This window comes from Limulus polyphemus, unplaced genomic scaffold, assembly GCF_000517525.1.
Source record: "Limulus polyphemus unplaced genomic scaffold, Limulus_polyphemus-2.1.2 Scaffold2048, whole genome shotgun sequence".
Taxonomy (NCBI): domain Eukaryota; kingdom Metazoa; phylum Arthropoda; class Merostomata; order Xiphosura; family Limulidae; genus Limulus; species Limulus polyphemus.
The window spans coordinates 49,992-69,192 of NW_013667658.1; the positions used below are offsets into that span (position 1 = coordinate 49,992).

Genomic DNA, 19,201 nt, shown 5'->3' on the forward strand with positions numbered 1-19,201 from the left:
ATTTCACATGTGAAATTTCAAAATTTTCTGATGCATAAAAGTATTTTTAATATTAAAATGAATATTACTTTGCATGATAGATAGGCAACATGCAAAAAGAAAAAAGACACTAGAAAAACATTGCTTTACAAATCTTAAGACTTGATTAAAAAAGTTAATATTTTGCATATGAAAGCATTGTAATGTTTACAGATAATCTGCCAAATTTTGTTAACATTTGCTTACTAATTTAAAAGTTATAGCATGAAAACTATAATAAGCACAAAATGGGTATGAGGTCGGTCCCAGGAACCGAGCCCATGCTGAAAGAGTTAATGGTGTTAGAAAACAAAGGATTATGGATCAGCATGGCACCAGGACCCATTCATTGCAGTTTTAATCTATCAAATGAGGTATTATATTACATTGTTTTCTCTACAAAGAATTGTCTGTTTCGCTACTAGTTCAAGCTTTATTCCCACGGAAAAACACTGACGAGCTTAGCTGAATTTTTAATGGTACTTATCACATTGTTAGAAAGCCAGAAAAATAGTTATAGGACATTGTCTGCTTTCAATATGTAGTTATTTTGTGATCTTAGGTGCATTATTTAATTAAATAAAAAATTAATTATTTAGCGTAGTAGTATTGTTAGTATAAAAAAGTAGGGTTAAGTTTCATTGACAGCAAAAAAAACAACAGAAGATCCAGGCAAGTGTTATATTTCATGTGTATTCTTTATTTATTATTATAAAAGGTAACCAACGTGTAAAAAATTAGAAACTTATTAAATTAGATATGATCATGCAGTACATAATTCAATAGTGTAATATGAGCTACATGTTTGCTGAGTGATTTAAAACTTGTGTGGTGGGATTATTAATTTGACATGGTTCAAAGGGCAATAAAATAAAATTTAATTTTAAATAGATTTATACTGTTATGAGCTTTAACCTATTTAGGATAAAAACTGTTGTTTCCTTTTACAATTTGCAGTCCTAGAAAAAAGGAGTAATTTAAATTTATTTTGTATTTTTTTAAGTTGATTATAAGATCAGTCAAATTTATTAAAAGTGCTTATTTTTTATGTACAAAAGACTTTGTAATACTTACTGAAAGCTTGCAAAAGTTTGTAAAGATACACCAACCATATTAATTTTGGGTCACAAATTTGGCTGAATAAGCCAAGCCTGTAGCGAGATAGTTAATATAATGTACTCCACCTCTATATTGTAAATGCTTATTGGTAATGCAAAGTTTGTAGAATAAGAAACCTGAGAACTAAATAATCATGATAGAGTTCATTTTAGGATCAAAATTGTAAACTTCATTATTATTATTTTATGACTTAAGAAGTTTTTGATTTTTTATATTACAGCTACTACATAGTAAAATAATGCTTACTCATAGTTTATGTGAAGTAGTGTAATGTTTTTAAAAAAAATTCCATATTGTTAAATAAGTTGTTCAAGCATCACAATTTTTCATAATATTCATACTTGGCTATTAAAGAACTAGGAATTACAGGAGCTAGTGGGTTTAGCAAGTTACTAGTAAAGAATATCTGGTAGTTGGAAATACTTTAGATATCTAGCAAGACAAATGCAGCAAAGGAAAAACACAATTGTAGGAACACAAGAAAATGAAATTCACATTAAAGTCTATTATTTTATCCTGGGGTTGCAAAGATTTAGGAACTAACTAACAAATCATTTTTTCTGTGGATGCCTCATGCAGTTGTTATCAAACCACAAAAATTTATGGACTTTGTATGTCTCACCCTATATGCTGAAATTTTTATAACTCACTACTGTATAAAACTGATATCTGCGGATTTCACAGACTGAAAGATCCCTTTATGGATTGATGAAATTTATAGGATGGTTTAGTCTGAACTTCATTATGTATATTTTTATTTCATAACAGTCATGGTAATATTTTGATGAATAAGATTTTAGAAGTGTTTAAGACACCCTATATAAACATACATTTAAGGAAAAGTTATGTGCTTAGTAAATGGTAATTTGTATTGGTTATAACACTGTAGGTTTTTTCTTTCAGTGCTAAACATATTTAGAATTGTGTAACATGACAGTTGAAATTTTTTTATATCTGCTGTAAAATAACTGTTTATTCTTCTCTTCAATTGTTTATCTTGTGTATGATTACTGTTGCATGCATGATAACAAAGTTTGTTTTCTCTGAATATAATATTCTTATGAATACCTTGAATGTCAACATCTTGAGGTTGTAGTTAGTGGAAACTTGCCAGTGTTACACTAATACTGAGTGATTGATCACATTTTGATTTGCATTTCTTGATTTTAATGAATCATTAAAAAAGTATAAAAGTCAAATCTGACTTGTTGTTTTAACCAGAAAGAAAGTGTGGACTCTGAGGATCCAGGAGAACTTCACACTTCTGCTGAAAGTAGTGAAGAACCAGATTTATCAACACAAGAAGAACATATTGATGAATCAGAGGAAAGTAAACAAGAAAGAGAAAACGAATTACAGGGTGATTTACCTACCATTTCTTCAGCTCTAGAAGTTACACCCATGAAAGCCAAGCCAGTACCTGCCACTCCAGATCAAGAAACCTCACCTCTTGGAAGCCTTAAATTCTATTTTCGTAAGTTTTTTTTTTTCTCTCTTCATTTAGGGTTTTAAGTTTTATTGGAAAAATATGTGAAGTAATAATATTCATCTTCACATGTACAGACAAAAATATTTTATACAATTACTCTCCGTTGAAGAGTGTGTACCAGTTAAATTTAAATATTATGTGATAACATAACATTCATAAATTTCTCAAATAATTAAATTTATTCCATTATTTAAATGTTTGAAGGTTTAGTTGAACTGTTCAATGATTATAGTTGGTATATTGAACAATATTTGGATGATTTGAGACTTTTTTATGAATGTAGCATATTACTGAAACAGCTACCCTATCTTTCAGTTCAGCACCAGCTTAATGAGTTTTGTATACTTGTTATAATTTTCTTTTTTAGGTGGAAAGCTGGTACTAAAACTTAATGCCCAACAACAATCTAATGCTATTGGAAACCAGTGCCAGTGGGTACAGTCTATAGATACTCCAAAAGTTCCCTTTCCACGAAAATTGCGTCGATGTAAGAAGAACTTTGTTGATAAAACAGCCACATTTGTTAAGCATGAAGATGGTAGAAAATCTGTTAGTGTCGATCTTGAGGAGGTCGAAGGAGGCTTTGTTAAGAAAGCCAAACTGAAAAATGACTTTGCTGTTATTTGGCCAGAAGAAAGCTTTGTATTACCTGTTTACTCACCACTTTCTCCACCTTCAAGTGACTTGAGACATCTTGAGAGAACCACCCCACATGAGGGAACCCTCTCTCCCCTGTCTGGTGTATGTTCAGACCCAAATGATAGTGATGTGTCCCCTCTCCAAAGTCCCACAGATAAATATGGTACAAAAAAAATGTTTAAGTCCAAGGAATTATGGCCTGTGAAAGAAGAACTATCTATTAAACCAGAACCCATGTCTCCTAGTAACCATCTTGATAATGATAGTAGAAAGCAAACTTCTTTCTTTGGTTCTGGTTGTCATCAGAAACCTCAAGGGTTTGGCTCCCTTTATGAAGAGAAAATCTCCCATAAATATGGTGTTTCAGTTTGTAAATCTCTGATATCAGTGCCTGTTTCTTATCCTTCTGTTTTGAAAACTGCTTTAGAAGCAACTGATACTAGTAACAGATGTTCGTACAAGCTTAACAACATAAAGAAAGGTTAGTGTTATTATCAAAGTAAAACTCCCTTGACCACCACTTGTGTATATTAAGCTGGTTTATTCTATTATATTAATCTGATTGATTTAGAAGTTTTATGAGCTGAGCAAAAAAAGTAAGTTATTTCCAAATTTTTTTATCCATAAGGTTTAATTATTTTTAACCTTTCAGATGAATGTATTTTATCCTGCTTGATTCACAATTCTTTTTAGTTCCACATTTAAAATAGTATCACACCTGTGGTAGTGATGAATTCTAGGTGTTTACATATACATATGTGTGTGTTGTGCTGTTATTTTTAACAAAGCTTATGAAAGAGTCAGGTATTTATCATAGTTTATGATTCTTTTTTTTTCATCAAGTTTTAATACGAGTATAAAAACTGTGCACATTTTATTGCTGCTGTCAAGAAATAAACTTTTACATTTCAGAATGTACTCAAAATGCAATGTATTAATTTAATTTTTGATTAAAATATAGGATTTTGTGAATTTTGATCAACCCACTAATATATTTTTTGAAATATTTTTAATTTGTGTTTGACAGATAATTTGAGTGTATAGCATATGTTAATGGAAGATGCATTTCAAAAATACAAAGAAATCATAGTGATTACAGTTGAAAATTTTTTTAAATTATTTTTCTGTTGACTTGTATTAAGAAAATGAAATATGTGTATACAAAACCCGGGGCTGTATTTGGTATTTTTTCCAGGAGGAGTGCCAATAGATTTGTCTGTGAAACCATCCCAGTCATTTGTTAATAAATCACAAACAACGGAGAGTGTTTGGCAAACTGATGGAAAGCTAAACATTGGTAGTGAAAAACCAAAGAACTTGTCATGGCCAGGTGAATTTGTTTCGTATCCATGTGAGTTCAGGGGCTCTCAGTCTTCCAATCAGCTAAAGCTCTCTCCCTCTTCACAACATTGTGTGTCTTTCCTCAAGTCTCCAGCTTCTTCCCCTGTGAGTAGCGTTAAAAACCAACCTTCTTTGAACACTAGATGGCCTAGTCTCACAACTAAACCACCACCATTTTCTACCCCTGTAATCAGTAGTGCCACAAGTACTTTCCATCTAACAAGCACTTCATGGACTAGTTGTAGTAACAAACCAAACTTACTGTCTCCAACCCACATGTGGGAAAGTGAAAAGTCTTTAACAAGTTACCAAGAACAACTAGCCGATCTAACATACTTGACCATGCCGATCAACAATATAACTTATCCAACGGACTGTGTGGAGAACATGAATGGTGTCTCTGCTGCTTCTGGTAAAATTATTCTTTGTTATTTTGTATTTAGCAAAAAAACAAGTATATAAACATTTTATTCTGATTATTCCTTTAATTAAATAAGATATATTTATTAACCTTAGAAGTGCTAATTTCACATAATATTCCAAAGAAAACAAAAATGGGATATTAAAAATATGTTAAATAAAACATGTAAACCATGGTTTGTCTCCATGAATTGCAGGATAGGTATTATAATAATAATAATAATAGATCACATGCAACCCTGAGTGGCTCAGCAGCAGCAGCAAGTCTCTGGAGGTATAATGATAAAAAAAGGACATTAATATCCATGTTAGGCACAGCACCAGTAGCCCATTGTTTAGCTTTGTGTTTAACTGCAAATAAACAAACAAACAAACGACTATATGCAGATAAACATTCAAATAAAGAATATTAAGTCCTATGCATTGCAGGTTTAAAAAAAAAGTTTTGTTGCCCTGTACATCTAAACTAGGTTTTGTAAGTTTTTCACAGTTTGATTTGGAGATATGTTTGAAGTTTAAAGTGTTAATAAATTGTTATACATGAGAAACAAGTAAAATCACAATGCTGATATTAAGAATAATTATCTATAGCAAACAGATAAACACTTCTGTATTAATAGTCTTAAAATTTATGGTGTAGTTTTGAATTTCTTCATTTCTGATAAATGTTGCCTTTACTATTTACAGAGTAATGTATCTAATATACTTATCTAAAAGTTGACATTTACATCCTACTACCCACCCGAAAATAGCTGTACTTAGATCAAATGGATTATATATGTTTAACTGACATTATTGGAAACTAAATCAAATAATGTATCACTACTTAGATTAATCCATAGTTGTGCTGAAACTTTATTGCTCATGAGGTAAATTTTGTGTACAGAAGAATAATTTTTGATGTATTCAGAAGAACTAATAAATGTATATCATTATTCGTTTACAGGGGTTAACTGTCTCAGTCAAGAGGATTCTTCTATGAAGCTAAGAAACATAGAAGTTACAGGCAATTATTCTTCCTCTTCTCAAGAAAAAGAAGAAATACCAAGTTGGATATCAAGCAGATCAGTTGATTTAGCTTCTTATCTTCATTTGTATCCTCACCTCTACTCATACTACCCTTATGCCTACAATTTAGCTCAAGCATCATGGAATAGAATAGCAGCCTCTGCTGAAATATCAGGTAAACAACCTTGAAGTTTCTTTAAACTATTTTTCATTCTGTCATTTAACCAGACCTAGTATAAAATACTGCCCACTTGTGTAGTTGTAATTTTCAACCAGTTTTACATCTGAAATGATTTATTTGACAATATAAGCTTCATTATATTAGCAAGGAAAAAAAATTTAAATGATTCATGGTTTTAGAATTAACATTTTTGCTACTGGCGTCTTTTTTCTGTGTGTGTCAGGAGGTTTTAGTGAGTTACATTCAAAATTTATTTAAACTACTTTCTTATCATGATATATCAATAAATGTGGCATAAACATGTAGATAATAATCCAAATTTTAATAGTATATAAGTTTTAAGTTCTTAATTTTTTATGGCAATATTTAAATAAACCCTTAATTCCCCTAGTATGAGAACAGTGACATTTTCTTTCTAGGCATTCCCTCTTTAATTTATTTACCACCCCTCCAAAAAGTATGAAATTGAACATAAATTACTTATTAGAATGTTGTCATCGCGCAGGCAAAGCATAACTTTTATAGCCTTCAAACATATTTAGTTACAGAGCCACAAAAAAAATCAGTCCCCTCTTGCCACACCCACCTGTCATATACTCTCTTTCAGAAATTGTCAGTAGTTCTCTCTTATTTTAGTGCTATATTATTTTGTAATCAATAGAAAGCCAATGTTTTAATCTATCAAATGACATATTATGTTACATTGTTTTCTCTACAGAGAATTGTCTATTTCACTTAAGAGTTCAAACTTTATTCCCACAGAAAACACATTGATAATGTTAGCTGAATTCATAATGTCTCTTGTCGCAGAGTTAGAAAGCCAGAAAAATTGTAATAGTTATGGGACATTATCTGCTTTTTTACAAGTTATTATTCTGTATTCTTTGATGCATTATATAATTAAACAAAAAATTATTAGTATAAAAAATAGAGTTAAGTGTCATCAACAGCAAAAATAAGATCCAGGTAAGTACTTTTTTCCTTGTTTTTCATATATATATATATATATTCTTTACTTATTATTATAAAATAGGTAACTTTTTATGTTAGTTAAGGCTAGATTAGGTGAAATAAATAATAATATGAAATGTTTTCACATGAGCTGCACATTCACCAAGTGATTTAAAAATTTTATGGTGGGAATATCAGTTACTCACAGATAAAAGAGCAATAAAACAAAATTTAAGTATAAAAAGATGTATACTGTTGTAAATTTAACTCTCTCTTTTTTCTTTTTGCACTGGGTACCCCTTTAAACACTTTTTTGCGCAAGTCACTGTGTTACATTCAAAACTTAATTAAACACATTTACTATCAATCTTTGTGAATGAAATTAACATATAATGTATGTTATAATTCAAAGTTTTGTTATCCAAGTATTAAATCCTTTATTTCAAAAGAAACCTTTAAAAACTTCAGATGTATTGTCACATGACCCACAAGCTATAAAATTCTCTACCTTGGGTCTCTGTATCTTCAATTATATAATCACAATTGTGTAGATGTACATGTAGACAAGAAGATGTTTACTTATCTTATTGACATGTACATTTCAAAGTTCTCTGGATGAATGCAGTTGAAACAAGTAATACATTTCATTAACCCCTGACTGGTGTCACACCTACCTTCAATAGATTTGTTTGAGCTTTGTAGCCTATATTTATAAAGTAAATACACATGTATATGGTCATTAGAAAGAGCTCATTTTACACTATAATCCAACAATGGTTATTTTGAAATTGGTATACAGCTTTCGTCACTAGGTGCATGTAATTGCCTGTAGTATTGTTGGCTGCTTGATTAATTATAGCATTTACAGTTGTTTCTTACCTAATTATGTTATAGTTAGAGATACAGTTAAATTTTATTTAGGTTTTACTTTTATATTTTAGGTAATTATGTATTATTTATGTATTAAAATGCATAATTGAAAGGTTTAAACATTTTTAAATGTACATCATACCTTGCATCATTTCTCAAAGCTTACGATATTATCCATTGCATGAAAATTTTGACAAAGGGTTGCACACTTCTCCCATAAATATGTAATATGCCCTGAGGGCACCGTTTACTTGTGTCAAGATGAATAATAAATGGAAAAGGACAAGAAATGAAAGCATTAAAAATTAACTATATGTGAAAAGGAAAACACCCAAAATCGCAAATATAACCAAAAGAAGTATAAAGTTATTTTACAAAAAATTAAAAGGAATGTATTTTTCCTGTTTCCTAATTTTAATCATTTTATTGTATTGAATGTTGATCATAATAGCTAGTTAGTGATATGATAGAGAAAATAGAAAAATAATATATATATATATATATATAAACATTTACCTTAAAAAACTTGATATTCATTAAAGAGATTCTAGAAATTATTCAAATGAAATATGAAAACTTTAAGATCAAGAAAAGTATTTTTATACTTAATACAAAAATCACCTTCTACTTGATTTATTAAGAGTTTGAGTGCAAGTAACTAGATAAATAGATGTATAACATATTTTTAGTAAAAATACCTAATTAAAATAATCTTATTCTTTATGTATAAGTTATGATCTTTAACAAAATCTTACCAGTGTTTGAGAGGATACATCAAGAAATGTCAGAGTTACAGTATGCATTGTTGCACAAGTGAAATTCCTGATACAGCATCCCTTTGACTCCATATATTCATGAAGAAATTTTTAGTGAAAATACTTCATCAGAAATTGACATTTTGTCTACAAATGACTTAATGATTACTGAAAGCTTTAAAAATTTTATGAAGATACACAAAACATAGTAGAAGTTATAGTATGGAAACTATTAAGGTTAATTTGGGGTCACAACTCAGTTGATTCGACTGAGCTCGTAGCGAGAGAGAGAGAGTTAAAGACAGAGGAATGTAGTTGGAAAAAATTGAGGCATAGCATTATTCTAAGTAGAATAAAGATAAATGTGAAGATTGCTTAGATATATTTTACTCATTTCTCTTTTTTCGTTTTCTTTCTCTTTTTTTTTTTTTGTCTAAATTTTCTACAAACTTAGCTTTTTCATTAACCTGTGCCTTTCGTAGCTGATGTGAATTTTAAAAGATCAACATATCTGTATTTTGATGTTTTTATAAAAAGTATCTAAGCTATATAAAAGCCAGTGTGTGTCACATCATGCTTGATTTATTTTTATTTCTAGAAATAGGAGTCATAAAAGCCAAAATGATTTTAGTGACAGGATGCAAGGGGGTCATGGGGGGGGGGTGAAATCTTACAAGTGTGGTGGATGTTGGTATAATAAGCCTAAAATAAAGATGTAGTTGGATCACCTAGCCTAGGACCACTTGCATAAGATTTATCATGAAAGTAAAAATATCGATTCAGTATTAAACTTAAATTGTTTCTGAATTGAGTTATTTTCTGTTATATCACCACCATTTTAAATAAAAAACAAACCTTTTTAATCAATGGAGACTAAATTTAGAAATCAACAAATATTTTTCCAGTTTTGTTTGTGTACACATTTCATTTTATACATTCGGTACATGGAGAATAACAATATTTTACTTTATGCTCTTGTTACTAATCAACATGACATAAAAGCCATTGTTCGAATGTAGCATTACCAAAACACACTGGCTTTTCTATATATTAGAAGTTGTTATCTAACTGATTTTTACCAATAATTATTCTATGTATACACCACAAATTCATTACATGAATGATCTTAATTTTGATTTGCTCACAAAGGAATTTACCGACGTTTTACTGCATTTTTCTGCCTCTTTGTTAGTCAAGCTTGATTTTGCATAACTTTATTTATTTCAGTCAGATATGAAATGTGAGGGTAGGATATACTATGGGTTGGGGGGTGGTAGTACCTGCCCTATCATTTTTGATGGGCTATACATTAGTATAAAGTAGTTAAAGATCACTGTCATAAAATAGAAGTCACATTTGTTATATGTTTTAATCACAGATTAAGTAATAAATGATAATTTTCAGATGATCCATTAGATCTGTCATCATCTCTCTCTAATAAGAAACCATGCTCACCTCAACTAAAAGAAACCACGGTTGAGTGTGGTACAGTCTCTCGAGTGCCAAAAGTTAAAACAGGTAGGTAGATATGAGGTTTTTCTAGTAAACATTTCTTTTAAATCATTAAAATATAGTGAAAATAAGTTAATCTATCTTGTTTAAAATTTTGTAGTTAAAATCACTTTTTTTAATTTTAACAGCTGAATCTATTTTAACAGTATATGGGTCTGCTTTAACTGTAATTCATTCCACCTGCTGGCTTGTGTTAATTCAGTAGTACTTTCTCCTATTAATTGGATATTTTTCCAGATAATGCAGAAGAAAAGGGCATGCTGTATCAACTGCTGAAGAAAAGAGAGTCAATTATTCCAAATGAATCGATATATCCACAAGAAGTCTAACTTTTGATAACATAAGCTTGATAGAATAAAGTAGATAATATACATTTTGTTTCTTGAAAGAAATGTATATTGTTTACATAGATAATATTTTAGTTATCAGCTTTCACAACAACAATGAAATTAATCTTATTTATCCACTTATAGCCATTGGATTTATTTGGTGCTTCATATAGGCTTAGCAGTTACTCCTTCTTTGCAAAGCTTGTTAAATACAGGAATTCTGCAACTACAGGACAGTAATGTCCTAGGGAATTAATAAGTTATTGTTAATTAAATATAGCAATCTTTAAAATTACCTTTTAGTAACTAATTTAATATTTATAATTGTATCATGTCAAAAAGAAACATCAACAGTGGAAAACATTAGGCTCTCAGTAATATTTTTCAGTTTTTATTAAAATGTTGTTGAAATGTAAATAAACAATACAGTTGAGACAAATGTTATTTTCTTAGTAAAACTGTTTCAAAAACATGATCTGAAACATTCAAAAATTTGCAGTGAATCATTTTATTGTTGAATGTAAAGTAAACTTAAATTATTTTTTAAATTGAAACTGAAGTTATCATAATGTTATTAACTAATAATAAATGTTCAAAAGAAATGACTCAAGAAAAATTCACCTTTCCATTGAGATCTTTCCGTGTACATTTAAAAGTACTGTGTTAAAGAAAACGTAGCTGAATTCATGCTCTTCTAATTATTTGTTTAGATTAAAGAGTGTAAGATTTCAGTAAAAACTTTATTTTTTTCTTTGGTTTTATACTTTGGAAGTTGGAAATTTAGCTTTAATGAAGGAACATATTACTGAATAGGATGTACTGCTCCAGTTCCCTAAGTGCTTATAAGGTAATATAAGTATATTTGGCAATGCTTTTCATTTTACTATTCCACTAAAAAAGAAAATACATTCATTTATGGAATGTTCTTTTACATAATAGTCTAGTCTTCAGAAGTAATCATTTGAAAATTTGAATACATTAGGCAGAATTCTTTTTGGCTAGGGTTTATACTGACATAAAAAAAATAATGTTTTTGTATAACTTCAGTATTTTAACATTGTATGCAAGTTGCCTTAAAACAGTATACAATATTGGCTGGATTTTCGAAACGGACTATGTTGTCTTAGTTTTCTTTTACCTTCTTATATATAACAGCAGCAAACAGTATTAGCTAGATTTTTCAAACAGATGGTATTAACTTTGTTATATTTTACCTAAGAGCAACATACAGTGTTGGCTGGATCTTTCAAACAGACCATGTTGACTTAATTATCTTTTACCTAAGAACAACATATTGACTAGATATTTCAAACAGACTAAATCGTCTTAGTTATCTTCTACATTATTTGTTTTTTTTCACAGCATAATGAAAAAATGAAAGTTCAATATTTGCTTTCAATCTTCTTTGTGAAAGTTTATTAGTATTTTACTTATCAAAGAATTTTATGTGGGGAAAAAAACATTTTCTAAAAACACTAAATTTTAAGATTTTTTTTAATGCTATAAGTAAAATCATTTCATGTAAAATAACAATATTAAATGGTTATTTGTGGTTAGTGTAAGTAAACTGTTGATAAAGAAATCAGTATGTTAGAGTAGATAGAATGTTTATCCTGAGCTATACATTAACTTTTTATGCCACTAGTCCATTTTGGCTAGTAATTATAATAGGTCACAGTTCAGGGCTAGTCACACAGAAATTGTTTGTCAATAAAACTGTCAACAAAATGTGTTTTTTAAAGACTTTTCAGCTACAAGTATATCTATAAAAGCTATTAAAATGCTCAAAATCTAAATATTTTAAAAAATCTATAAACAATAATAGTAAATTGATAAACAATGATTTGTATGCATAATAAAAATTACTTTATATGGAGAACATAGTATACCTTTCATTATAACACTGGTCTGTCTTCTTCAGGTACCTGATAGACTAGTGTTCTGTTAATATGTATAGTATGTTCTCTACATAAAATAATTTTCACTATGCTTAACACTTATAAATCATTTCAGTTTACTATTGTATTAACATAATGCACTTTTGTACGCAAGTATTAAACAGTATTTGATCTATTTGAAAAATAGATTAAATCTTGTAAATATAGCATACACATATACACAAAAGTTTTGGATTGGTACAGTGCTGTGATTGTAGTCTTTGAATCAACAAATTGAGCAGTGTAGCAATGTTGTGTTGCAGAGAAAAAACAATTCTGAAATGAATACTCAACTCTTCACAAAGAATAGCTTCTTTCCTTTTAAGTTCATATGATCTGCCGAAAAGATTTGGAAGCAGCCTTGTGAAAGCTTCTACCTATTCTCACTACATAAATTTGTGCCACTGCATGATGATGTGATCATTCAGCAGATCCCTTCACCAATAGGATTGTGACACACTTACATGTGCAATGATGCCCTCTACATTTGCGCTAGTGAATCTTCTTTCTTTGCCTCAATACTGTTGTGATCAGATGTGTTTTGAATTTGTAGAGATTTGAGACTTTTTCAATTTTCAACTTTCACTTAAGTTTTAACATCCTCAGTATGAATTCACAGTTTAATGTGAATAGTTCTTTTGCTGATATGAGTGAAAGTGTTCCTCACATTGAACAAAATACCAATAATTTGGTGGGAAGTTCTTTATTAGCAGAAGACGTGGTGGGGTCCATGATAAAGCCAGGACCCTCTGTTTCAGTCCCTTTCACTCGCTCCCTTTTCTTTTGAGCCTTGAGCCTATAGTTGAGAAGGATGAATTTGAGTGCCTTTTTCAACGTCCATGTTTTAATTTAGGAACATCTTTACCTACTAAAGAACACTTTCAGTCTTCTTTTGATTTTGAAAACCATTTTACTTGGGTATGTACAGTTTTCTCTCTCATATAATTTGACTCTCTCCATTCTATGTTACACAACCCTTCCCCTACAGTTTCTTTGTTTTCCCCCTCCCCTGACATTGTTGAACATGCCAATTCCTTTCTAGAACAATTTCATTCCCACAACCTTATGCCTCGTCCCTCTCACCTGACTCATTCTTATGTTCTTGCACATGGTCATTCAAACTTCCAAATTCCTTGAAATCCATTCTTTGGAGTCACTCTTACCAGTTTGGGGACCAGATTCGTTATCAACTGTTTCTTTATCTAATGTACAATTTTACAAACTTTGAGCCTTTCTCTCTACCCTCATTAGGTACATCTCCTTTCTTCATCTTATGACAGAAGTGCTTCACCATTCTCCTGATGACTCCTTTGGGAATTCTAAAGTGCTCCTCTCCTCTACAATGGTCTGTTCCACCTCCTCTACTCTTTCTCTTCTCACATGGTTCCTTTATTGTTTGGAACTTTTAGTAAGGGATACCATACTGTCTCAAGTCTTTCTCCCTTCTTCCTGTTCAATTTGGCCCATTTTCTTCATTTGGAGGATTTTGGTGCTGTTCCTGCTTTCCTTGGATCACGAGTTGAAGCTGCCCACCACCAATCTTCCTGTACTTTCTTAGTTTCTTATTTGTCTCAACCTTGCCCCTCCACTTCTGTTCTTCAACCTGACCTTCTCCTTTTCTCTGTTCTGTATCTGTGTTCCAATCTTTCACCTCTTCCAATCTTACTTCTATCTGAGGCCTGTTGTGACTGATGTTAGAGTTGAGATGACCACACCTTATACACCAGGAACTGATGGTTGAGTAGAAGTTTATAAAGTATCCATACTGACAGGATTCCATACAGTGCTCTCCTTCCACAGCTGGCATGAAGTCTGTAGTATCTGATGATAGAGGAGGTAATCATGGATACTCATTACAAGCACCCTTCTTCCACAGCTGATTTTGACTTATAGAGTCTGATGGTAGAGGTGGTGAGCACACTAGGTATGATTTGAACGAGACCCAACATCACTAAACACTAACTGTCTGACAGCTTGTTTGCAAGTACACAGATGGCCATATACCTGTTCCACCCATCCTTGTGACATGTTTATGCCTTTTCTGTCTCTTCTCTTCTCATACATGGGTAAAGAATGTATCCTAGATGAGATGCTGACTCCCATGGAGACAGACCATCTACGTAATCTTTGCACTAATCCCTCCTCAATCTCCACATCTAATTCTATCTATTCTGTGGAGATGCGTATCCGTTTCAGAAACTAACATTTTCCTTATCTGAAAATGTAGTTCCAATAGATACTCACCTCCACACATGTTCCCATCTATCCTCCTCACTTTTCCAGTGCACATTTCTTTATTGCCTTGCCAAAGATTGAGGATTCATGAGCACAAATTTAGAGGGCATCATTGTACATGGAAATATGTAGCACTTCTGTTGGTGGAGGTTCTGCTGCATTATTATGTCATCATGCACTGGTGCAAATTCATGTTTTCATGTGAAATTAGGTGGGAGTTTTTACAAGGCTGGTGGCTTGAAAGTCTCTTTGGCAGATCATGCAAACTCGAGGAAAGAAGCTATTATGTTCGAAGAGGTGAGTATCGGAAATACATTTTCAGATAAAGAAAAATTATATTTTCAAATTGGCTGTTACATTACTTCATTTTATTCTTTTAGAAATAAGCAATTTGAGCCTGCTGAAGTTGAAAAATTAGTCACTGTTTTGTTATGAAACAAGCAATAAATCAGATGTGAATAAGGTAAAAAATATAATAGATTACTCTATGAAACCACTAACCTCTTCAGACTAGGGTGTCACATGCAACTAGTCTGAATGCATTTCTTACTTGTCACAAACTATCAGGCAAGTGTTACTTTTGAGTTCTAATGTGAACTTTTTATTTAGTTAAGCTTATTTATCAATTTGCTGTGTGTGTGATTTATAGTGTAATTTTAAAATCTTTGTGAAGGAAAACTGTGATTGAAGTATTTTTCTACAACATAACACAAAAGTTTTAATATAATTAAATTTCAGATTACTTCTTTAGGGTTTAATTTCAGCTGTATGAATACCAAGATTATTGTTTCACTTGTACTTATACTTCAGTTCTGTTTTACTTCACATGCAATAACATTTATTTTAACTTAATAATGTGAGTTATTGTATAAACGTTTACATTTCAGTTAAGTTTTTAACTTGTTTTACTAACTCTTCTATCATGTTCAATGGGTATTTTTTACTATTATTTATCAAGTTGGACATGATAAACCAGATCCTTTTAGACATGTTGCTTAATTAGCATTTATACTGTCATCTGGAAAATAACTAGTTATTAGTATGAATAAATGTATTTAGAGTAGGAGAGAGGTTGTAGTTAAGAAAGTCTATGTGAATATCAGATTTTGTTCACTTGCACTTTACACAACTTTCTATTCATCATGAATAAATCAATGAAGATATTATACTTCATTTCTGAATTTGAAAAGAAAAAAGTAGAAATATTATCAAGAGCCTTATATACAAGATATTTGTTATTGTTTAAAGCTTAAATATTGGCGCTTGTATATGTACATAATCTTCCAGAGATCTGATATTGAAGATTAAAGTTACATTTTTTTATATATATATGTGCCTTTAACTGCACTGTAAGTATATTGTTAATAGAGTTGTAAAAGCAAAATTTGAATGTAGAAAGTTTTTTTTAAGCAAAGAAAGTTGATCAGTAACTTGAATTGTAATCTTTCTGTAACCAGAAAGTAAGTGAAGTCAGAGAAATATCAAAGTTTCAATATGCAGTACTGGATTAAAGTGTAATTCTGTCAATCAAACAATCATTATACCTATATGGAGACTTGTGTTCAATAAAAGAAGTGAGATCATGTGTCATTATTTGTAAATAAATTTTAGTTAAGTTTTCCATTTTTTCTCAAAGCATTAGGTGAATTAGAATATTGTTTATTTAATAATTCAAGCACTGATTGTGGTGAGGCATTGTCAGTTCAAGTTTCCTTCGTTTTGCATATGAGAGGGTTCTCTGGATTTGATGCAGAGATATCTCTATCTCCTCATTCCTTTTTTGTAAGAAGTGTTAATAACATGAACTTTCATAAGATAGTCTGACCAATTTTTTTTGTCCATCACAGATTTGTAATAATTATTTCATATAGTTTATTTATTCCAAAATTATCACAAATATTACAGCTTGCAATTGTATTGAGCTAACAATTTCTGTGGAAGTTGGAACACTATCCTTATGTTATTCAGAAGAGATTGGTAAACTTTATTTAATGTTTGATTTATAAAGTGCCAGAAGTATAATGTTGTATATCCTTCAGTTGTAAGAAACACGATAAGGTGCAACAATACTACATGAATTACTAACATCTAACACTACATTTTTGAAATAATAGTGAAGTGTACAACTAGTCAGTGCGTGAAAATAGCATTGACATTTTAACAATTATTAGTGTGAATAATTAATAAATAACTTAAAAATAGTTTGTGTTATTATGTTTAAAAGGGTCAGTTTTTCATTAAGTGATCATATTTTTGTTAATACTTAAAATAAAGATTCATATTGAAAATTTATTTCTGAAGTTCATACCCAATATTTGTTCAGTTTACTCCATGATATCCATTTAGTTATAAATATTTCTAAACTAACAACAAAAATATTTTAGTAAGATTTCTAGATGGTGTTTAGTTTCATTTGTATATAAAAACATTAACAAAATGTAACATTAAATTTATGCTAAAATAAACACTGCTTCATTTTGTTAAGTTAATTTAAGTATTTGAACATGGGGGTTCCAAATATTGGTCTGACACAGGTTGTTTAAAAGATGTTTTTCTGACATGTGTTTAACTTCTAATGAATATATTTCCAATTTGGAACACAAAGTATCCGTTTGGAGGTCCAAGAACTTTTCTTCTTACTGAACAGAATTTACCAATGAAAGAAACTGATGTGGTTCTGTTCAAGAACAAGTAGTCTGTTGATATTTTCAAGACAACTAACTGAGTTGGTCCAATTTACATTTTGTTCACAATCGACCTAGTCACCTTATTAATTCACAGTTCGTTATGAAAATGTTGATTAGTTAACTGTTAAGGATAAATAGATGATGGTCAATGGCTTCAATGAAGCCATGTTTCCAGTGTTCTAGATGCCATACTGCTGATCCTATACATTATGGTGCTTTTCTGTATGTTCTCTAAAAGAAACTTGTATGAAATAAAGCAAAAATAATACCATGTTTCAATTGTTTTATGTATTTATTTACCAATAGCAGTGGTCACTATTGTATAAATAAGACATCCAGATGTGTATGTTCTGTAATCGGGTTATAACTCTAAGAGTGATAGGAATATAACTACAATGGTTTTACATATAGTAAGGAAATTGAATACTTTTATGACCAAAATTCATAGTTGCTGACTTGTATAAACCACAAAACTTGCAATTTCCTTGCATTAAAAAATGTGTGCATTTACATTTGGGTTCATGTATTTGCATAGATATATATATACCATAAGTAAAAAAAAATATGGCCTAAAACGAACTTTTATTCAATAATTGACGGTAGTTCTTAAAGTAAAGATGAATCACTTGAAAACCTGATTTTTTTATTTACTTTTTTAAAACCTTGCATGCATATATATATATATTGCAGTCTGTAGAGAATGAATCACTTATTGTTCTCTATTCGAGCTACAATCGAAAGTTACTCTCATGTGAAATGTTATTATTGTTGTCAGATAATTAAGTTGATAGTTCTGTAATATAACCTGTTACGTGGCCCAGTGGTTAGTGTTCTAGACTATGGATCAAAATTAAAATCATGCTCCTCCCTTAGGGACCATCAAGTCCCGGTATTTGATGAAAGTAGCTCACGAGCCGGTTGTGGGTGGTGTTGACTATCTGCTTTCCCTCTTATCACTTCAACATTATAAATGGCTAGTGCAGATAGGCCTTAAGTAGCTTTGTGCAAAATTAAACAAACAACAATTAAAACATTTCATTTTAGGCAGCAATTTAAACCTCACCACTGGTCCAGAAAGCAAGTTTCAGTTAAAAACTAATCCAATAGTAATCTTGCCATGCCATGATTCTTAATGTAAGAGCTGAACAGAAAAAGGCATCAGGCGCTCAATTATCTGCAGAAGTTGAGATTCACTTTTATGTTGTGTGTGTGCGCATGTGTATACAGTGATGAAAAGATTTACTACATCGCCCAGCAGTTTTTTCACTTCGGAATCATAATCTGTTTTGAGGCACTAGTGCATGTAGATGTAGTTGTGTGTTTCATGGATGATGCGGTACTGTCTAATTATTATATCACCAGCTTTATAGACCGTCTGGGTATTGTATTAGCCCTTTTTGGATATAAATAGAGATACTTACTCAAAATCGGTTTAGAAACCTATTTGCTACAAAGTACGCGTGGCATTACCATAGCTGAGGGTTACGAGTTAACTCCACGGAAAAAAAGCAGTCATTATTTATTTGAGCAAAGAGGGGCGTTAAACAAGGATGGAAGATATAATTTTAATCAGTCTACTGTAAGCCACTGGGTGCAGAGATATAGAGATGTTGTCCATCCACTGCTCCACAAGATAATTTTAATCAGTCTACTGTAAGCCACTGGGTGCAGAGATATTATAGAGGTTGTCTGTGTGGAGCAGTGGAAGAT

At 30.9% G+C, this 19,201-nt stretch overlaps 1 protein-coding gene across 4 annotated transcripts in view; it reads left to right on the forward strand.

Annotated features, from left to right (window-relative positions):
- LOC106465775 overlaps window positions 1-11,971 on the forward strand; it is a 42,812-nt gene extending 30,841 nt beyond the window's left edge. For all 4 annotated transcript variants that reach the window (XM_022393709.1, XM_022393710.1, XM_022393712.1 and 1 more), the window contains 6 exons: window positions 2,359-2,611; window positions 2,994-3,746; window positions 4,461-5,018; window positions 5,973-6,209; window positions 10,196-10,309; window positions 10,541-11,971. In XM_022393709.1, the coding sequence (XP_022249417.1) occupies window positions 2,359-2,611; window positions 2,994-3,746; window positions 4,461-5,018; window positions 5,973-6,209; window positions 10,196-10,309; window positions 10,541-10,632 (2,007 nt within the window). In that variant the 3' untranslated portion in view covers window positions 10,633-11,971. The remainder of the gene's footprint in view (window positions 1-2,358; window positions 2,612-2,993; window positions 3,747-4,460; window positions 5,019-5,972; window positions 6,210-10,195; window positions 10,310-10,540) is intronic.
- Window positions 11,972-19,201: the final 7,230 nt, after the last annotated feature.